This window comes from Mesitornis unicolor, unplaced genomic scaffold, assembly GCF_000695765.1.
Source record: "Mesitornis unicolor isolate BGI_N332 unplaced genomic scaffold, ASM69576v1 scaffold3502, whole genome shotgun sequence".
In the NCBI taxonomy this organism is placed as follows: domain Eukaryota; kingdom Metazoa; phylum Chordata; class Aves; order Mesitornithiformes; family Mesitornithidae; genus Mesitornis; species Mesitornis unicolor.
Genome location: NW_010171080.1, coordinates 25,190 through 48,520, shown reverse-complemented (window position 1 = coordinate 48,520; position 23,331 = coordinate 25,190). Strand labels below are relative to the sequence as shown.

Here is a 23,331-nt window from a genome sequence, read left to right as displayed (position 1 = left end):
GTAGGGAAGTGGTCTAGGAAGCATTTGTTAATAGCAGTTGTATGTTCAGAGCTTCCCCCTGGAGAAAATGGACTTTATTGTGTTAGCACAGAAAGAATCAAGATACGGATTTGGGAAAAAATAACACATGTAAAAGGACAAATTAAAGGAAACTTGCCTAGGTGCTTAGATTGCTTTTACAGTCACCAAGCAACACATAAACTTTAACCTTTCTCCCTTTTATTTTTTAAAAGGAGTCAGATAAAGAGAAAACACTTTTCCATCTAGACTTCCTATCTTTTAAATTCCCAGAGTCTCTCAAAACAACGATAACCTGGAATATGAAAGAAATGTTTTAAACTACCTAGTGATATCAGCAGCTGTACAGTAGTTGGCATGATATATCTGAGTTTTTTAAAGGACATATTGTAAATAGAAAAGTTATTTAAAATTTTCCTTCTGCACAATGTTACTGGTATAATGTTGTCACAAGAACCTTAATCTCAGATTTCGTGATTTTTATTGGTATAAGATTATAGACATTAATTAGGCATATGCCAGGAATATATTTTTTTTCTTTTTCATTTTTTTTGTATTTTATTTTCTTTAAGGAAAATCTCTTGATTGGAAAACAAGGTTCTGTGCTCTAAAAATGGACAGTGATATAGGGGGAAAGCAAACTAAGACTGGTGACTTGGCTTATTAACCATAGGAACCCTTATTTTTTTTTAACTTGGAGGGCCTGATTCAGTTATTCATGTGTAGGCATTTAGTGCTACTTGAAATAACCTAATGTGTCCAAGACACTCAGGTATGCCACAGGGCTCTCAGGTGTGGCACAGGATCTACAGAGACCTGTGATCTCGTAGTTCAACATCTAAAGATTAAATAAGTGGTTTACCATCAGGCATCCCAAATGGCACTAGCAATCAAATTGAGTTACAAGTCTTGGCTATTGTCATGGACTTGGTTGCAGGAGTGAGCTTTAAATATAAGTGTTTGTGACTAAATAGAGCTTATTCTGTATTTGATGTGAAAATCTGTTCTTTTTTATGATTAAATGTATTAGTAAGAAATTAAGAAGAAATAAATTAGTATTTGCTACCCTAGAAATTAGTGTTTGCTATATCAGCTCTGTAACCTGATTCAAGTATCATTTGTCTGCCAGATTATACATATCTTAAATATTTTGGTGCTTCAAAGAAAGCTCCAGAAACATTGTCAAAATCAGGATGCGCATGGCACAGCTGGCTTTATGTTCCCACTGTGAATCGAGCTTGTAAATTACCTGTCATTTCATAAAATACTGATATAATATAGAATGTAAAGCTTTAAAAACTGTTAATGGGCTATTGTCCAGAATGGTACAGTGAAGGTGTTTCACAGAAATAGATCACCCTGTTTTTCAGAATAAAGACAAAATAATTAGATATCATTAGATATAGTTTAGGGGAGCAATATTAATAATACTTATGAGATAACATGTTCGAAGTCAATGTAGAACTACAGTATTACTGAATCAGAACATGTTTAGTTAGTGATCCTGGCCCAGAATCAACTTACTCTGAGCTTCAGGAACTTCTCTGCAGCATGCAGCTCTGTGCTCTCTTCTGTGTTTATTTTAGGTTTATTGCTATACTCGTCACACTACCTTGGTGCTTTTGCCTTGTGTTCTGGCAATATGGCAAAACAGAAGTGTCCTTTAGAAAAATATATAGAAATGGAAATCTTTTTTTCAGAATTGCATGCTTAGAGTTAGACATCTGAATTTACGTAGCAGAAAAGGAAACTATGAATTCTTGATATCTTAAAGAGAAATTTGTCTCTTATCAATCGTCTGATCTAAGCCTATTTCTATATTAGTACTTTTTATACAACACTGTCCATTTTGCATTTAGGTTCTATCACTTTTGGACCTCATTGCTTGACATTAAATCACAATTATTGAGAGTAACCTTCAAGCTCTTCAGAACTACATATTCTTTCTCTGATCTCAAATGTTTTTGTCATTCTTCAGCATATGCTTTATGTGATTTTGATGTGGGTTTCATGCAGTCCCCAGATCACTAATGAAATTAGATAACACAGAACCTAGTGCCAGCTCCTCTGAGGTCCCAGTTAATGTACTAGTCCTTATTTGGAAGCTGTACAGTTGCTACTTATTTGCTTCATGATCTGCCGACCATTTTTTATGTCTGCTATGATATTTTTACCAATGCGGTAGTTCTTTAGTCAGTAGCTGCACGGTGCCTGGTTTTGGTGCAGAGATAGACATAGCATTCCTTTCAGCTAATACAGAAAATTACAGAATCATAGAATTGCTTAGGTTGGAAAAGACCTTTAAGACCATCAAGTCCAACTGTTAACCTAGCACTGCCAAGTCCACCACTAAACCATGTCCCTAAGCACCACATCTACACGTCTTTTAAATACCTCCAAGGATGTTGAGTCCATCACTGCCCCAGGCAGCCTGCTCCAGTGCTTGACAACTCTTTAAGTGAATTAATTTCTTTCCTAATATCCAATCTAAACCTCCCCAGCACAACTTGAAGCCATCTTTCAGCTCCAGCTAATTCATTTTTAGTTATTGACTTCTTTACCTAATTAACCATTTGGAATGTTTTTCTATTATCTTATCACTAAATATCCTTAATTTTTTCTGAAATTTTCTGGATCTGGAAACTACATTAGTAGATTGGTAGTTCTGAATGGCTTTCTGGTGATATATTAGAAAATTAACAGAAAACCAGAATAAAAATATTTTTTTCTCCATTTCTATTTTTTAGCAGAGAAAGTCAGTCTAACAGAAAATAGAAAGTTAGGAGCTACCTTGAGTAATTTGTCTCTTGTCAAAACCTCTCTTTGAAGAACAGTCCTAATAAAGAGGTGGTGCTCAAAGAGAGACTGTGCTCACATGAGCACATAGTGGTTGAAAGACCAGTTTTGCTAAAGAAGCCACAGAAAACATGTACTGCCAGGACACATCAATTCAGGTTCTTCTTGTGGTGTTCATATGTATGTATGTAATTAAAACATTCTTCAGGCAGTTAATAACATGTCAGAGTAGCACTCCTGTCTTTTGCAACAATCTCATTATTGAAGGATTCTTAAACAACTGGGGTTGTTTAGTCCAGAGAAGAGAAGGTCAAGGGGAGACTTTATCACCTTCTATAACTACCTGAAAGAAGATTGTAGTGAGGTGGGAGTCAGTCACTTCTTCCAGGTAACAAGTGATAGAACAAGAGGAAATGGGTTCAGGTTGCTCCAGGGAAAGTTTAGATTGGATATTAGGAAAAAAATATTCATTGAAAGTGTTATCAAGCATTGGAACAGGCTGCCCAGGGAAGTGGTCAAGTCACCATCCCTGAGTGTATTTAAAAGATGGGTAGATGTGGTGCTTAGAGATACAGTTTAGTAGTGGACAGCTTATGGGTGGACTCAATGATTTTTAAAGTCTTTTCCAACCAAATGATTCTATGATTCTGTGATTATCAAGTGATGTGGAGTCAGTTATCTCCTTCTGCATCCTTTGCATTCCTGTACAGAACTGGTTTCTCAGCTTTCCTGTTGGGTTGATACTGTACTCCATACACATTGAAGTATTCAGTTAGTCTGTTGGGATGAATTATTTCTTTGGTCATGTTGCAAGAATTTGTAATTTTATCAAGGCACCTGATTCAGCAAGATATTTAAGCACATCGACTAATCGAACTTTTGAGATGCTCAAAACTAGTTATGTGCTGAATAAACATCTCAGTACTTAGTTAATGTATGACCTATGAAGGAACAAAATTTATATCATCTTATATTGAAAACATTGGGTGATATTCTAGCCACTTCTAAAGTAGATGTCTAACATTGTCTGGTCCATGTAGACTAGACTAACTTTATTTACTGTCTTGAACCAGAACACTGACACTGGTCCAGAAAAAGCCTGTATCTGTACAGGTACGGGTACTACAACCACAGATTCTTCCTTTTTAACCTAAAATGTACTCAGTGCATGGAGACAGCTTTTCTTCTTCAGAAGAGGATTTGATGTGCTGTAAAAATGATGTAGGTTTAAATAAAGCACTTAAAATGAATGCTTTGCATTGTAATCATTGAGGCAGCAATACTTTTAATAATATGCCCGCACACTGCTAGCCTCTTGGATCTGAGGGATTTTCTAGTGCAAACCATAATGTAAAATTCATTAGCTTCCAGTAGCCAGGGTTCTGAATCTGTTTGAGCCAATGAATTAATTTTCATTCTGAAAATATTCATAAAATGTTGTCTTATGATAATGCTATATATTACAATGGCAGTGTCATAAATCTAATGTACTTAAAACATAAAACTGGGTATGAATTAACACATTTTAGTGTAAAGTCATTAAGTTGCCCAGATGAATTTTTAAATCCTTGAGTTACCTATGCTGAGCATGTTTACAAAAAGGGAAATGAGTATATGTATTCTTGTGCATCTGTCTGTCTTTCTAGTTATGTACATAGCTAAGTTTTCAGCTGGAAGTGTACATGTCTGTGTGTGCATCCATGCAGTTATATACAACTCCCTGATATGAAGAAATGACTACAGGATGGGTGCAACTACGGTTATTCTCTGCATTTACAATTGCCTAGGAGAAATTGTGTAGGAAGCTTTAGTTTCACACTGACAGATTTAGACTAATCTATTGCTATTGCATGCAGCGGATAAAAGCAAGAAAAATAAAGTAATTAAAGCTTCTGTTCACCCAATTTAGTTGTCAAAATGCATCTGTGAGTTAGATTAAAGGAAGAGGACTTTCAGAAGAACAATAAGGTACTAATTATAATAAAGGGCAGACTGAAAAATTTCACCTTTTCTGTGGACAAGCAGGATAATAAAAATGATGAATTTTAAGGCACTGTTCTGAAGCCTTAGGATAACGGGGTGAACACTCGGTAAGACTTTCTTTGTAACTTTCTGCAATTCTTTTTCAGTGTTTCTTTATCAAAAGTCTGTGCTGTGACCAGGAAGTCAGAATCGACCTGAACATGAATGGAAAAATGCTATTCACTGTTGTTTTTTTCTCAGACCAGAATTCACCATGATTAGCTTTTCAAGTCTGATTTGAAATTGCCCTAGGACTGAACCAAAAATCAGGATTTCCATTTCCTGGATGGGTGAATACAAGAAAAGAGAAAAGCAACAGATGTTGCTTAGCTTTATGCCTGTTCAGCACAGTTGGAACCATGTTATATTGCAACCTTTCTTCTCTTTGCTTTGCCCTGCTGACTCACAGCACAAGTAACATGGGTCCTCACTTCTGTGCTGTGTTGCTTTGTAGGCCCTAAGAGGGACATGTGCAGGATGGAGGGGGTGGTTTGCTAAGGTTACCTCTTAACTAAACTACTTCTAGGGAAATGGGGTGACCAGTGGTTGGTTTTGGCCAAAGTTTTGACTAAGTATTGTGATTATTAATTGCGTGCTATAAATGCTTAGGAGGAATCAACTGCCTGAGCTTCTCCTTACCAAAGTTTGGGAGTAGTTGGATGCCCATCTTTATGTGCATGTGCCACAGGCACAGAATTAACAAGACAGCTGCAAACTTGTCCTACCTCTCCTTTTAACTTCTATATCCCTTAGCGCTGGACCTACCTGAATTCCCATTGCAGAGTAACATGACAGAACCTCTTCAGCAGCTTAGCCCCAGGTGTCAGAGGAGCTGGGAAGATAAGTGATGCTCAGCCTCTGGCAACAGTAAAAAAAAAGCCAACACACCGTGTTGCCACCCTGCCCCTTGTCTCATGATCTTTCTGTTTTTCAGTGTTACATTTACCAACATAAATCAGTTTGGACCAGTTCAGACAAGTTCAAGTTTTTTCACCTGTTCTACCGAATCATTACCAGACTGATGTAAAAATGAATCAGATCTGTTTTGGTCACAGCAATACCTAGATACTAATTGTGCTAAACATGTAATGATTTGACTTCTTGCCTGTGACTGGTGCTGTCCATCCGTGGTGGAAACCTGGCCTGACCAAGGTACAAGAAGCTGACACTCAGGTGTCTGACAAGTCATCCAAAATGACCCTTTTAAAGAGTGTCAAAGCTAGCTCAGGTAGTGTCCATGGAAGTCAAAGTCACAGTATTGACTGGAGTTGGACACACTCTCAGGATCTGCAAAGGAGCCTGAAGCAGTAAGTGTCCAAATTGTGTCCAAAATATTGGTGCAGCTGTATGCTAACTCCTCTGTGTCTTGGACAGTCTCCATTTTTGATAGGGTCTCTAGGCATTAGTGTGAAACTTCTGCTGATAGTATTTGTACTATCATTAAACATAAGACTGAAGTCTTAGGAGACTTAGCTTGCCCTTTACAATAAGCACTTAATTAATTAAAATTACATATACCAAAGAACTTCAGATAGCAAAAATAATAGCTGACGTACTTTTCACTTTAGTCCTCTCGTTTTCAAGTATTTAGTTTTGCTGTGGGTTGAGTTTATGTAACACCTTAATTTTGTATTTTTCACAGAAATGTAACCTGGAATAATTTAGCTATCCCAGACACCCACTGTTCAAGAGAGCTAGAAGAAGGTTACCAGTGCCCACCTGGATTTAAATGCATGGACCTTGAAGATCTGGGACTAAGCAGGCAAGAGCTGGGCTACAGTGGCTTTAATGAGATAGGTCTGTCCTACTGGTAACATCCATTTCAGTATCCATTTTAAAATGTTTATGAAATTAATATAACAAATAGCTCATATCTGTGCTGAAAAGATACTAAGTGCAATCAGTATTCTGCTCAAGTAGAGCATATGCCAGAAAGAGAAGCTGTGCTGTTTGCTTTGGAATGATGTTTATCATCTATTTTTATATTGCCTGGGATCCCAGGACTTAAATAACTTTAAAACAATGTCTTTATTTAAGAAGAGTCAACTGTTGTTTATAACCAGTATGCAAATGCACTGACTAATTTCTGTGTTTTATTTATGATTCATTTTAGAGTATATAATCCATCCTATTTGTCTAATTTTAGTAGTAATTCCCATGCAAAAAAATACCCCAAAAACCACTCAGAATCACTTCGATAGTCATCTTGGTACTAAAGAGAAGAGAGAGAGAAAATGAGATCATGTGTGGCAATCTCGACTCAAATTGTGTAAGTTAGAACACCACCCAGAAAAAATTATTTGGATTTGTGCAGATTTTGCAATACAGGTGTAATTTGTGTTCTGTGAGAAACACTGCAGAGTCACCAGGAGAATACATTCTCTGCTAGCTGCAATGTGTCGTGCTGTCCCCACAGGGAAATGAGTGCAGAGCAGTAATTCAGTAAAGGTGGCAAGGGTATGGGCAGCTGTGGCAAGATCCATATCTGAATGGAAAATACACAGTTACCCTGTCACTGCACTGTGGTTATCTCACATTTATTTGACAGACAAAGGTCCAACCGAAGCCTGTCGCTGTAAATTTTCATAAGCACAGGTAGGGAAGTCCCTTCAAATGATAAAGCATGCCTGCAGGTCATATTCTTTCTGATGCATCTCTCTGACTCTGATAAGCTGCTTTTTTTTTCATTTTTTCCTGGCTTGATCTCCAGACAGTTATCCTGGTTCCAGCTGAACTTTAAGGTAATAAAAAGGTTTAATGACTGACTGTGATCCAAAGAATTTTTTTCAACATTGAAAGCCTTTGCAGCTGAAATCACTTCAGATGGTTCCCAGGCTGCTGAATATACACAGTGAGTCAGAGAGTTACAATACATAGTCTTAGCATCCTGTAACAAGTATTCTGTGATACCAAGTACTTTCTGAATAAAACCTGCCATTTGTGTTCTTTCTTTTTCTCGTGAGAAAGGGGGAAAAAAACTGATTTCAACCAAGCTCCATTCTGTTTCCTCAGGGAATCAGAAGCATAACAGTTGTACTAGTACTGCTAGCTGAATAGCATTACTGATAGTACCTGTATTTTATATAGTTTTTTTCTTCAGTAGATCTCAAAAGACAACCCTGTCTGATCTCTCAGACAACCTTCAGATTCCTAAGTTAGTGGCATAGCACCATGCCTGGGTGAACATGAGCCAAGTTCACATGAGAAACTAAAACCATCCATGCACAAGTTCTCTAGTTCTAGTTGGCTTGGCAGGGGAGCATGGGATAAGTGTATCAACAGAAAAATTATGCCTCAGATTGAAATCACCCTTCTTTTCTTGACACTCAAAATTAGTTGTGGCATTGCAGGCTGTTATTCTAGCTGTCTAACTGGTCACCAGGGAAAAGTAGTTGCAATGCCTTAGACAGGCTTTAGTGGGTAGGTGATTTGAACGAGACTCAAAGTGCTTAATAAAGGAGGCCAGTATGTTTTTAGTGATAGGGGCAGGTTGGCAAAGACAGGTTAAATAGTCTATCCAAGGGTGCCTGCAAAGCTGGTTGAAGAAACAGGGTTCAAACTCTGGTCTCTTGAGCTGCAGTCCTACACTTCAACACTACGTCATTTTGAGTGCTGGAATTTAAAGATCAAGTATTACTAATAGACTTAGGAGACTTGTCATTGATATACTGGTTTTGTCTAGAAATAGTTAACCAAGATATAACACCTCGCAGTACAGCAGTCAAAAGTTAAGTTGAATATCTATTGAAAGTTGATGACTAGACTTATACTGGGTAAGACACGGCAGCTTTGCCACAAAATGTTAAATAAGCTTCCTCAAATTAAGAATGTTATAAAAAGGGTTATAACCAGTGAGTTTATAAATATTTTATAAATCTCCATTTTTTGTTGTACCTTTGTAGGTAGTTAACAGGTAAGTAATGCAGTAGATCTTTTCTGTGTAATTATACTATTTTATTGTATACATTCATTGGTATTTAACTTGCAGATATTATTATACAGCCAGTCCTATTGGTTCCCGAAATCTGTCATTACAAAATTCACAAGAGCATAGCACTTTGGCAGCTACTGTATAATTAGTCCCACTTAATTTACGGGATATAAGTACAAGCTATGCATACTTGAATATGATAATTTCTGTTATTTTTTCTTCATTTAAGAGGAAAAGGAAGGGGGTTTTTTTAGAATTTTATTACTGAATGGAGACCAAACTGTCCTAATCAGATAAAAGTTAATAGAGTTTTTTATACCATGAGGGCTGTGCCAAGTAGTTAGCTCCATATTTGCAGAATCCCTTAATTTTGGCCGTACCCTGCTCCCACTTTTATAAATGGCTTTGGTTTTAAAGGGATGAAAACTGGAAAGATGACAGTGTAAGCTTTGGTGCTTGACAATGTATTTATTTCCCAAGTTTTCTTTTTTTAGTTTTGAGATATTCTGTTTATCTGTTTTATGTATGCTTCTATGCAAGTATGTATGTATTTTTTTAAGGAAGAACATAGTTATAGATTACTGTCAAACATGGCTTGAAGTCATCTTGTTAAGATAATCTAGACCATTCCCCTTCCAATGTGAAGCAGACTTCACAATCTTTCCAGGCAATCTGTTGCACTCCTCCATTGTCTGTACTCTTAAGATTTTCCTAAAGTATAACCTGAATCTTTCTATTTTGCAATTTAAGATCATAATTTCTCACCTTATTCACTATTGACATAGAGAAGACTTTTAAAAAGCTTTTCTGCATCTTTCAAGACTATCATTATACCTATTCTACCCCCTATGGCTCTGCTAGGCCATGTTTCAATATTACGCTATAGGATTTATAATTTATACCTTAAATTATTCTTATTTTCCGTCCTTATTATTGTTTCTCCAGCTGATACACCTCTTTGTTGAAGTGCAGTACTGGCTGAATAACCCAGTAGGGCCATTACTTTATGTGTTTTTAAGCCTTATTACCACTTCTACATCCCAGTGAGATGTTTTCCATTTTCAAAACAGCATGTTGTGGGTGATTCATGTGTTTTTCTGATTTGTTACAGCCCTTGTGTCCTTTTGAAAGAGCTGCCATCATTCTTTCCCATACTTTTTTATTCACTTGATTATTTTTAAATGTAGACCCTTGCATTTGTCTCTGTTGAATAGTGTACTTTGGGTTTTTTTCCAGACTATTTCTTCAATTTGCAAAGATGTTCTGGATTTTTAATTCTTTCCTCCTGAATTCTTTCAGTGCCTCTTAGCTTACTTTTATCTGAAATTTGATGAGAAAAATTTATTTTCTGTCAGCCTGGTCAAAAGTAAAAAAAGTAAATAGAACCAGACCAAGATCAGAGTCCGTTGGAATCTCATTTTATAGTCTTCCTTTCTGACAATGTTTCTTTAATAGCTGCTCATGAGGACACTTAACAAATAGTTTTGCACTCATCACAGAGTTGTTTCACCTAGCCGTATTTCTGTATGTTGTCATGGTGTGACAATATTAAAAGCCTTTTAAAACCAAGATTTAGACCATCAGGTGATTCTCCTCTCTTTACAAAACCTGCTTCCGTTCTGCATTTGTACACCAATAATACAGGAAGATTTGTGCCATGGGTTCTTCAGTGCTTTCAATATGTATTAATAATATAATACTTACACCTGATGTTTGTGAAGGTAATTTTTCAAACACAGGCCACATCAACATAGATCTACAGCTAACGCCTCTGTTATTCCACTTATGTATTTCTAGATAGGATGTAGAATGAAATTAACACCAATCAGGTTTGCCTTGTTTACCAGTGTAATCTCTAATGACAGTGAAATTACTAAAAGCTGGGGCAGTTCTGTTGGGCCATACCTCTAGGAAAGTTATGAGCAACAGCCACAGAGGTCTGTCTTGGAATTGGTTGTGAAACTGGAGAATTAATGACACATTGAGTGGAGAACGAATTAGCTAAGACCTCAGAACCCCAGGTCCCTTTCTTGGTGAAGTTTTGAAATGGGAGGAAGAAATAGTAGAGAATGAATCATCTGCTCCTCTAGGTGAGGTGACTTCAGATGTTTCAGGTTTGCTGATGGGATGCTACAGGAAGTTACTGCTTTCTTCTAGTAAGTTGCTCATGTACTCAGTAGAAATCTGGGTACCCTTTCCAACAGTTTGACACAGAACTTGACTTCTTAAGTAGGTGCTGTTCTTATAGAGTGGGAGCTTTCATATTAAATGAAGTCTTTTATCCATCAGAATGCCTGAAAGATTTCTTGAATACTACCTGTGGGGCTGAGTGGGAGTAAGAGAAAGGATATGAATGAAAGATTTGGCTGGCTGTGTGGATGTGGGTGGCAAAGCTCCTTACTATTCACTATACCTGTATGGTACTGTCAAGCTCTTCTCTTTCTCAGACTTCTTAGCTGATTTTGATTAAGGCTTCTATAAAGAAGTTAACGTTTCCTTCATAGTAGAACAGCCTTCAGCCTTGTCTCCCACGGAAAGCCTCAGGTACATTCACAGTTGGCCTGTTTCTTCTTTCTGATTTTATTCTTGTCTTCTCTGCTTTTTTCCTGATTGTGTTTAGTTCTGTAGGGTGTAGCTGATAGCATGACAGTAACCTGAAGCATGCAAAAAAAGTCAAGCTAAATATTGAGAAGAATTACCTTTGTTTTGTGAATAAATCCCAGCAATTGTACAACTCATTAGGCATATGATTGTTTTTTGCATAAGTATTTTCATCTGATATATCTAAAAGCCATAAATATACTTGTTGAATTAAATAAAAGCAAGCAAGACTTGGCAGTTGGAGAGCTATGACAGGCACTTCTGCCTTCCATGTTACTCCATGTGCATCTACCTTTAGTCAATATTTAACATGGCAGTAATTGCTATCAGGGCTGCACTAAGGATGTTGGTAGAGCTGTCTATGTAGTACTGCTGGAAAGAGTCCCACATAGACACAAATTTGCTTGCTGTTGCTGGATCTTGGGCAGTTTATCTCCTTACCTGGACTTTCTACACATTACAGATCCTTTTGCATTCAGATTTTTGTAACATCTGGCTAGTAATCATTCCACATGCCTCATGGGTGCAATCATCTGTAATCATATATAGATGTACTCTTGCAGCTACATTACTGATTTTACTCTTCATGTAATCCTAGTGAATGTTTTTTTATGATTTGCAGCAATACATATTGCTTCAAATATTCTCAAAGAAAAGGAAGTCCAGAATTAAAGATCCTTTGTAGAATATTTTTTAACTTTTATGTAAGGGAAAGAAGTTTTATGCCATAAAAGAGCATTCTGAAAGGAGAAGGAGGAGATTTTATTCTGTGCTGTATCATCAACACATCTGGCATTTGCTAGGCCCAGTACCCTATTAAATGATAGTAATTATATCTTGTAACCACAGAGAGCATTTGACAAAGACTACCATATTAATGTCCAGTTTACATATAGGAGGTAAATATGCACATGTTGTGTCTTAGAGACAAATAACAAAATTTCAGTGGTAAGGAGGGCTTCAAAGTGCATATACAAAAATTACATCTGTATTAAACCTTACTTGACTTCCAGTAAAAGTGAATGCTGTTCATTGTTACAATGAGCCAGCAAAATCCTCTCATTTCATGGGCTGTAAAACAGCAACAGAGGTTTAGGCCTCAGATATTTCCCAGGTTTATTAGAAGGCCTTTTCCCTTACAATATGTGACTCAGAATTTAAATATTCTTTACATGCCTACAGTTGAGAGCCTAAAATAAAATATTTTATATGTCACTGTGAAAAATGTCTTCCATGATTAGATTAAAAGTGAACCTAATTTAATGTTTATTACAGGAAACATGACAGTGGGGCCAAAGTCAACTTCCTCAATTCATTTATAGGTATTATTTTAATAAAAGACTTGTACAGATGTATTGCATTTGTGTAGCAAGGCTTTGGTAGCAAGGGCCTACAGGAATGGCTTCTGTGAGAAGCTTCTAGAAACTTCTCCTGTGTCCAGTAGAGCCAATGCCAGCTCACTGCAGGACAGACCCACCACTGGCCAAGGCTGAGCCAATCAGCAATTGCAGTAGCATCTCTGTGATAACGTATTTAAGAAGGTGGGGGGAAAAGCCTGGTGCAACTGCAGCCAGAGAGAGGAGTGAGAATATGTGAGAGAAACAATTCTGCAGACACCAAGGTCAGTGAAGAAGGGGGAAGAGGACGTGCTCCATACACTGGAGCAGAGATTCCCCTGCAGCCCATCGTGAAGACCATGGTGAGGCAGGCTGTCCCCCTGCAGCCCATGGACATTAACAGTCAAGCAGATGTCCACCTGCAGCCTGTGGAGGACCCCGTGCCAGAGCAGATGGATGCCTGACGGAGACTGTGACCCCATGGAAAGCCCATGCTGGGGCAGGCTTGTGGCAGGACCTTTGGCCCGATGGAGAGAGGAGCCCATGCTGGAGCAGTCTGTTCCTGAAGGACTGCACCCCATGGAAAGAACCCATGCTGGAGCAGTTTGTGAAGAACAGCAGCCCATGAGAAGGACTTATGTTGGACAAGTTAGTGGAGGACTGTCTCCTGTGAGAGGGACTCCATGCTGGAGCAGGGGAAGAGTATGAGGAGGAAGGAGCGGCAGAGACAACGTGTGATGAACTGACTGCAACCCCCATTCCCTGTCCCCCTGCACTGCTTGGGGGGAGGAGTTAAAGAAAACTGGGAATGAAGTTAAGCCTGGGAAGAAGAGAGAGGTGGAGGGAAGGTGGTTTTAAGATTTATTTTTTATTTCTCCTTACCCTACTCTGGTAACAAATTAAACTGAATTCCCCAAGTCAAGTCTGTTTTGCCTGTGATGGTAATTGGTGCGTTATCTCACTCTGTCCTTATCTCAACCTACGAGACTTCTGTTATATTGTCTCTCCTCTGTCCAGTTGAGGAGGGGGAGCTTTGGTGGGCATCTGGCATCCAACCGTGGTCAATCCACCGCAACAGGTATCAAAATAGCCCTTTGTTTACCCATAAAGTGAAATTTTATCTACTGAAGTAGAATCACATTGGTTCTCTTTGGGGTTCTTTTATGGTGGGGAAAGGAATTCTGAGTGTGCAACCAGTTTAAATTGCGAAGGTGCTGCTCTTAGACTGGAAGAAGGTTGGGGTGGCATTACGTCCATTGTTCAGAAGGAAGGAATTAAGGTTAAGGTGGTAAGCTGTGAATCTGGATTTTGCGCCTCACTGCCACAGTCCGTTAAGTACATTTTCCAAGAGAGATTTAATGTTGCCCATATATTGGGTACCTGTTCCTAGGATTAGAATTCATTGTGGCCGAGTATTGTGTTGTGCGGTGAGGTATGATGGACACGTGAAAGCCAGACAGCTTGAAAATGAAGAAGAATGCTCACAGCAGTCTGGAATAAAAGTGGAAAAGTCAGCCTAAATCAGATCCTCAATTAGGTACTCCTAGAAACAGCAAGCATTTGGAGCTACAAGCCAATTTGTTTATGTAGGCGCCTACATCATTAATTTGGCTGCAAGAGCCTGATACAGGCTCTTAAAGTGACCCACATTTTTATATAGTAGTGCAGTGGTCAAAGTGAGAGACCTGCATTCTGGAAGGATGCCCTACTAACCCCTATGTAGGGGCCAGGGCAGAGCTTGCTCCCTTGGAATTCCTGGCACTGGAGGAAAGTGAGCAACACAAGACTGGTGATTAGAGGGCATAGTCTAAAGATTGGCTCTTTGTCATTCTTCTGTGAAGTTATTTCCAATTTTTCTCCATGGATTTCCTAACACAAAAAATGTACAAAACCACCTTTAACATTTAGGAGGCTGAATGTAAACAAGACATACGAATGTAAAATTCCTGGCACTGGAGGAAAGTGAGCAACACAAGACTGGTGATTAGAGGGCATAGTCTAAAGATTGGCTCTTTGTCATTCTTCTGTGAAGTTATTTCCAATTTTTCTCCATGGATTTCCTAACACAAAAAATGTACAAAACCACCTTTAACATTTAGGAGGCTGAATGTAAACAAGACATACGAATGTAAAACAAAACACTTGAAAATGCAACTTCCTGCTGCCACTGGATGAAGAAAAGAGCCTGTCACTGGTGGCAGAGGCTGACCTTTTCATTTCTCCATCACTCCACGCCCACCTGACACACTTGTCTCTCGGTGGCAGTATTAGCAGCTACCTGGTCTTTGCAGGTCCCTGACATGGGCAAAAGAGGAAGGCGGATTATGTCTGATCAGTTGTCCTAGGCAACTGCCTGCTTTTCCAGCTCTGAGACTTCCAGGTCCATGTGGAAATGAATTATGAGTCAATGAACAGAATAATAATTACATTTGCAGGTTGGCTGTGCCGAGTAGGAGATACAACTGAGAGTGAAAAGTATTGCAAAGGTGTTTTCAGCCTCCTGTATACTTCCTTCCTCTCCACACTGCTCTTTCATGCAGCCATCTCCATCTGTATGAAGCCAGTGTCAATTTGCACAGACATAGATGGCCAGAAATGCAGATCAGCATCAACACCACAGTCTGACTCCCTTGGTTCTGAGTCGGTTTGTATCTGGGATAATAGAAAGCAATAAGGGGATGTAATTGTTAAGTCAGAGCCTCCATTTAATTGTACCCGTTAAAGGCTGAGAGATTGAGCTCTTACGAAGGAAGCATTGGCTCAGTAATTATTTCATCAAGATTTGTGGTCAGACTCTTTAATTCTGCAAATTATATGTACACTTGATGTATGTATTGCAAATTAATGCTCTGTTTATCCTAGCAAGTGCATCATGGTATTAACTACTTTGATAAACAGGTCTAATCTTATTCCACTTATGCAGCTCTTTGATTCAGGCACTTGCATGTAAAGTGCCTAATAAGAAGGCTTTCATCCGTGACCGCAGCCTGTGAAGTTATCATGTGGTAACATGACAAGTGACAGGGATGTTAATGTGTGAAGGTGTCAGAATGTATTTAGGGAAGCCTTTCAGACTGCCTAGAGATAAAATTCATCTTTTCTAAATGTAAGCCAGAATGACGTGAAGCATGCCGCATTAGTCCACTGATTGAGAAACCAGTGAAAATCATTTATTTCAAAAATGGTGATAGATTTTTGTTTTACTCACTGGAATTCTTTCCTAGGCCTTGCAGACAAAGAGCAATGGGGTCCTGATCCCAGCTGAGGCACTGTTGTGGGCAAAAGCGTCTCCACTCAGGGAATTTCACTCATTTGTTTTACTGGCAGTTAAAATAAACTTGTAATCACTCATTCAGGTATTAAGAAGCACAGACGACAAACAGAGAGACACTTAGTAATAGCATATTTCCTCCTTCGCCTGTCTCAACTGCAGTTCACGCACCTCTCCGCCCCAAGTCCTAGACCCCACTCCTCTGCTTTTGCAGCGTGTGAGGTGAGGAGCGGCACAGGAAGGTGCATAGTGGTTTCGGTTTTTTGCTGCTCCCTGTTTCTTACTGACATTTTCCTGATTTCTTTTCTTGATCAAGTAGAAACAACCTTTTAGAGATTCATGTCATGATCCAAAGCAATAAAGGAATCTTCAGTTCCTTGAAGATTTTTTTCTTGGATATTCCAGATTTTTATTCTGTTTGCCAAGTCATTACTTTTTTGATACCTTGTTCATGTGCTGCCTCTCATGCTTTTATGTCACCTAGGTGGCTGAGTTACGGCTTTTTCGTCTCCTCAATAAAGTTGCTTTTTTTGAATGCTTTATCCTCCATGTGCAATTAACATTATTGTTAACTTAATAATTGAACAATTAAAGCAGTTTCAGGATTCTATACCATCCTCCCCCCACTGCTGGCATGCTCAGTAGTTTAGTTGATATCTTCATCTTAAATTAGGAAATATGATTGCTATAGTCTTGAACTGACAGAACTGAGAGATTTGGCAATGCAGTGTGTAGAAAATTAATTTTGCTATTAGAGAATTGCTCAGGCTTTTCTAAGCAGCAAGGTGATGATTTAATTCTCAAATTAATGCACCAAGAAAGGACTGTTACTTATGAGCAGAAACAGAATGAAGAACACTAGGCAAACTTATTTTATCAATATGTGCTTTTATGGCACAAATACTTCCAGCCTTGGCAGTGTCCATGGGATGTCCATATCTTGCATGGCAAGCACAGTAAATGCACAGTAAAAGCAGAGTCTGGTAAACCAACAATGTTTTTCCCCTTGATCTTTCTCCACATGCTGCAAAGTGGAATTTATGTTTTGATCATATTTCTGTGCCTTTTGAATAAGAAGTATTAGCAAAAACTTTAACATTAGCCACATAATTTTCCAAGTCACCAGTTCAGTAGTTTCCATGGCTGTGGTGCTGTGTGTTGGTGTGGTGGTGGTCCACTGTTTCTATGGCTTGGCAAGGATATCCCACTTTATGCTTGTCACTTCTGCGCCTTGAATGAGTATTTACAGTTTATTGCTATGCGTTCTTTATCTCAGCTGCAAAAAGATCTGTCTTTGTTTTGTTCAGATACAATACTGTCAGAACATTTGTGCTGCTACATTAGGTGGGCATAAAGATGCTCTTACTGGGTGGTTGCCTCTGTAAAGTTATTTCTTGATTTGGAGGCAGTCCTGTCCTCGTCATACCTGTTTTCTCTATTTAGATTTAAGTTTATTTGAGGATTCATAAGCTTATAATCACAATATCAATTTTCAAGCTATTTCCTAGGATGACTAGCTGGCAGCCACCTGGTTTTAGAAATACCCATATTGTCAGTATGGAGTTTTTTTCTCCTGAGCAAACGCTGAGTGATTGACCCTTATTTATTGACTTCCTTTGATCATAAATATACTGTTTATCCTTTGTAAATCACTTGCTCCTGCAGCCTGACAGGACAGGGTTTATAACCTTCTATTAACTCTATATGTAAGTGAACATCCCTGTACATTATACTTTGAAAATATAGGTTTTCTTACTTTAAAGTTAGGCAGTAAGGTTTATAAAAGGTAGACAAATGCATATGATTTACTATTTCTTCCTGATAGAGATGAGATACAGCAGTTACCAAACAATTTGGGGGTGATAGTAGTTTTAGGGTGAATGCTAATTAGCTCTGTTTTGCAAAAATTCTGTGGCACATGGCAAAATTGTAGTTGCTATAGAAGGACTGAATGTACCTTTTAAACCTGAGCGCTTAATGAGCATTCTACCGCAGAGATATAGTTTGCCAGGCATCGTCAGATAATTTCATTTTTTTTCTTTAGTATGACAATTCCATGTAAACAGGCAGAGTCATTTTAAAATGGAGCTTCTTTAGCATAAGGCAGCGTTAGTCAGTGAGTTTGCATGGATTGTGGATGTATGTGGAAAGGAGAAAACAGGTCATTTCTTGATTTGCAGAGAACACAATGGCAGAATGATCAGACTCTAGCAGAGAGCGTGGTTCTTGAAAGTTTTCAGTCCCTTCAAGCTCTCTGAATTCTTACTGTTGCTGAAGAGAGTCACATCTGTTTTATCAGTGCTGTGTGGGTGATGTAGATTATGTTTTACTGGAGAGTGTATTAGCAAAGAGCCTTTCATAAGACATTTTCAGCAGATTAGAAACAACTGTGTCTTAAACACGTTATGTAAGGCCCTGAATTTTCAGTGTAAAGCAAACAGGCTTTGTCTAAAGGCTGCATCTCAGCTACTGGACCTGCATGTCTGAGGTCCTGGTTTTGTATGCCCCGTGTTGTGACCCTATACTAGAGAAATACCTCATTGCTATACTTTATTCCTGCTTGTTTCTTGTGGGAGAAGGAACCCTGATATGTGGACCAGAAGTCTTCCTTTCCCAGGGCTGAGGCACCAGTGTCCTGCACTTCACAGCACAGACAGACTGCTCAAACTGATTGTATGACATGGGTCCAGGGGCATAACTGGGATGTAAATATTGTCTGTTACTGATGGTTACAGGGAGCTCTTTGTATTTCTGTATTGAGAGAGTAACACAGAGATACCTAAACTGACAGATTTTTTAAAAAGGATACTAAGACAATGCTTTTGATTTTAGACAACTGAATAAGTGGCTTGAATTTGTAATAATAAAAAAAAAATAGCAGGATGCTCCAGTTAACTCCCTTAGCTATTTAATGTTTCTGTGTGCTTGCCACTTTTCTCAGTGAGGCCGTTTTAGTTTCCTAGCGAAGTAAGACTTCGGGTTTTTTAAGCAGCGGCTTAGAGGCACAAAAAATATGAACAATTAATGTCCACTGAATCAGCTCTGCATCATGGTTTAACTCTAGCTGGCAACTAAGCCCCAACACAGTCTCTCTCTCACTCCCCTCACGGTAAGATGAGGGAGAGAATTGGAAGAGTAAAAGTGAGAAAACTCATGGGCTACAATAAAGACACTTTAATAGGTAAAGCAAAAGCCACACATGCAAGCAAAGCAAAACAAGGAATTCATTCACTACTTCCCATCGGCAGGCAGGTGTTCAGCCATCTCCAGCAAAGCAGGGCACCATCACACATATCAGTTACTTGGGAAGACAAAACACCATCACTCTGAACATCCTCCTCCTTCCTTCTTCCTCCTCCAGCTTTTATTGCTAAGCATGAAATTATATGGTATGGGGTATCCCTTCGGCCAGTTGGGGTCAGCTGTCCCAGCTGTGTCCTCTCCCAGCTTCTTGTGTACCCCCAGCCCACTCACTGGTGAGGTGAAGAAGAAAAGGTCTTGACTCTGTGTAAGCGCTACTCAGCCATATCGAAAACATCCCTGTATTATCAACACCGTTTTCAGAACAAATCCAAAACATAACCTCATTCAAGCTACTATAATTAACTCTATCCCAGTCAAAACCAGCACACTTTGTTACACTAACAAATGGTATGTGGGAAGTTGCAGCGTTTTGGAAACAGAGTAATTTGAGCAGCCCTCCAGAATTTTAATTTATTGCTGTGTTAATCCCAAAGTAATTGAGTCTTGCATTAAACCAGGCAATCAGGTGAAACTAATGTGAATAAATTAGTACAGTTGTCTTGTACTGACAGTCAAAGAAAACTTTACTGCTGCTCAGAGAACTCAGTGGAACATAGTTTCCCCTGCCTTTTCAGGGTGTTCCTTGTTAATTTCAGCAGATAAATAGTTGCATCTATAGTGAAATAAAACAGCTCTCCATAAAGCTTTACTTTTTCTTTTGTTTTGTTTGTAATTGTGGATCTTTCCTTGTGGCTATCTTTTTGTACTATATATAGTTTGATATATGACTCATGTCATTATAGTATACTGCACAGAATTTAATGACCTGTCTGACATCTGTGTTGTGTGCTTCCTCCTATCTCTCATTGCCGTTTGCACCTGGGAATGCAGAAAGAATGGTTTGCACACTGAACCAATATGTTTTCATTTTGAAATTAAGTATTTTGAAGTTTTCCTTTTAATATACCTTCTGATAAGTACTTGTGTGATAGGGATGGCAATGTTAAGAAAAAAACAAAACAAAAATCATACTTGCTGATGTTAAATAAAAGGCCCATAAACTGTCACTGATCATAAGCAGAAGAGATGGAAGAGCAAAGTGTGGCAGAAAGGCTGTCTTAATTGAAGGGTATAAGAAAATGAAAGTGGAGGCAGGTAAAATGCAAACTTTAATTGCATCTTGTTATGCTTTTTCTCTATGGTAAGCTATATCATCTCAGACAGATCGATTCCATATTGATGTATAACTTCATGTACTGTTTCTTAATTTATCTCAAGTTTTCCCCTGTGATTAGTAGGAGATCACAAGAATAATAATGCAAAAAAAAATGAAAATTCAGTAGAGCTCACTGGCATCAGCACAGCTGTTGGCTTTTTCCTGAACCACTTAAATATTCCCACCGCTTGATCCCTACTGTTTTGTGTCTCAAGAGGGCTTGTTTGCTCCAGCATAAGGGCTTAAGGAGTTCTGGAAAAGAGCTTGCTGGGGAACGTGATGCTGGAGACATTGCAAATGGCTCTGCAGGACCCAAGCTACCAGAGGGCACCCATAGGAAGCCATTGCACTGCATCCTCCTGGTCTGCAGGGTGTCAACAGATTGTGAGTTAAATGTCATCTAAGTACTATTTCTGCAGGTGACCTTCTCATGCTTACCTTCAGCTGCCCCTGCTCCAGCATAGCAAGGCCTCGCAGCATGATTTTGAGATTATACATGCTCTGTGAAGGCTGAGGAGGAAGTTTGCTTTTGTACTGCTGCTACTGTTTACTTATGATTCCTATGGGAAGTGTGAGTTAAAACACTCAGGTCTATTATCTACAGTGACATTTCTTTTTGCTCTAATGCAGAATGCTAACCAAAGGGTCAGGTAACTTTGAGAGGCTAAGTAAAGCAGTCACGGGACACATATATGCTAGATCAAAGGAAAATAAATGCACATTAAGACCATCTCCTTAATGAGGATTTACTAAGAACATAAATAGAAAGAGCTGCTTCAAGCAAAAAAAAGGTTCTCAGCCCACCAGTTCGCACTCTGCATGAGAATTGAAGAAAATTGTGTCAAAGACAATAACTGTTTATGTGGAGAGCTACTCAACTCTAAGTCTGACAAGGAACAGAGAACAATGTGAAAAAACAGAAAGAGGAGTTAAAGGTGTGACAGCAGTGTGAAAAGCCCTGAAACTAAAGGCGTGACTAATTTCAGCCCTGCTAAGAAGCAGAAAACTCTTAGCCAATAGGCAAAGCATGAAGTTAGGCAATTAGAAACCTGTCATTCCATACCAAGAAAATTAGATCCTATCGGTTTAATTATCAGTCAGTGCCATTAAGGCAATATAGCTCTGCATAATGAAAGCTGCAGTTACTGGGTAATAGAGGTAATGGTTTTCACAGTGGAAGATTTTAATTTTAAAACGAGAGCTTCAGTATGTGACTGGTTTACAGGCTTTGACCTTCAACACTTGCATAATGCATGGAACACATTGTTTTTACCTTGTCTCCTGAGATCCAATTCTTTTATTCTAAACAGCGTTTTCATAACTGTGGTGGATATGAGCAAAACCACCCGCTACAAATACAATCTGGAATAGTCATGCAACATGCCCTCTGTTACTGTAATTAGAGCAGCTTACCAAATCATCTTTGATTTAAGGCCTTTGGTTTGATAACACAAAGCCAGCTTGCAGCTTAGCTTTCCCACTTCTGCTGGGGAATAAAGGGGAATAATGTTATTCAAGAAAATCTAGATCACAGATGGTCACTCTAGAGGGGGTGGCACACCCAGAGCAGAGGCTTAGGTGTGACTCTCCAGCGCATCAGCCCATCTGTGGTAACTGACTTCATGCATGCTGCTACCCTTGCAGTACCCTGTGGCAAATGTGTAATGGCATACTCCTTCATTAAATAGTGCACAGTCTCACTTTATCATTCTGTTACTCAAATATTTAAATATTGAATGTTTCTTTTCCTAAGTGTTTTTCTCAGTAGTTACTGTAATCTACTCCAGAGTCGATGTCATGACATTGCCACATGAAGAAATTCTTACACAATACCTAATACACACTGAGTGGTACTGGGAAAGACCTAGGTTGCAAGCTAAAAGAGTAGTATAATATTTTGGATCCCCTATGAACTACTGAAACATTCCTTCAAAGAACTGTAGGACTGTTCACTTCCAGTTACTGCCTTTCTCATAGCAACTGAGAAAGAATAGAAATTACTTGAAAGACCGAAAGTGTTATCTAAGAATGTATTCTTTACTCTGATCATAAATTTTGGTTGTGATCAAACTGGGAGCTAGATCTTGCAGTATCTGTTGATCTATTTATTCAGATCTAGTGATCTAAATAAATCTTTAACACATCTAAGGAATAGTTACCACTTCTGGATTATTCTGTATTTAGGGCACAGTGTTGGGAAATACATCTTGATTTCTTTGCCACAGAGGCATTTTTGTTCTGTGAATTCTTTCAATATGCAAATAATTGCTATCTTTCCTATAATCTCTACGTACATTTTAGTGGACAGACTCTTTAATGGTATGAGCTGCTTTGAAAGTTCTCCTTAATACTCAGCAGAATTTAAGACATTTTGAAGACATGCTATTCCATCTCCAGGGAAGGTGTGATTGGTCATTTCAGGAAGTGTCAAGATACATCTTCTGCCATACTGCAGTCAGCATTTTCCACTTTCATCCAAAAACTGCTTTAGAAGGTTATTCTCGTCTTTTCCAACAGATCTGTACTACTGTCAACCTTGCAATAGGGAGTACCATAATGATCAGTATTTTGTCAGATTTTGACCACAGTTTATGCCTCCTAAGATTAGGTAAGTAGTGTGAACCCTCAAGTTAAAAGTCTCAGTTCACATGTGAAAAGAAGTAAACCACACAAAAGTGTTACTTTTTTATTTCCACTGTGAAAAAGATTGCAATAACTAAGCTCACAATTTTGGCGCTTAATTTAAACAGCTACAATGAGATTGGGTGACTGTGGGCCCCTGTTGCCAGCTAGGCTATACACTTTCAAAATTAATGATACTAAAAGAATTGAAATTATTTATTGCACAAAATTCAAAAGAAGTGAAAACAGTTAGGAGATTTCCTGTCAGAAGACA

At 38.6% G+C, this 23,331-nt stretch overlaps 1 protein-coding gene across 1 annotated transcript in view; it reads left to right on the top strand.

The window, feature by feature from the left end:
* LOC104537101 (sodium leak channel non-selective protein-like) overlaps nucleotides 1–23,331 on the top strand; it is a gene marked incomplete at its 3' end in the record, with an annotated part of 75,879 nt that overhangs the window by 33,871 nt on the left and 18,677 nt on the right. The window contains exon 6 of the mRNA XM_010179886.1: nucleotides 6,479–6,633. Coding sequence (XP_010178188.1) covers nucleotides 6,479–6,633 — 155 coding nt within the window. The remainder of the gene's footprint in view (nucleotides 1–6,478; nucleotides 6,634–23,331) is intronic.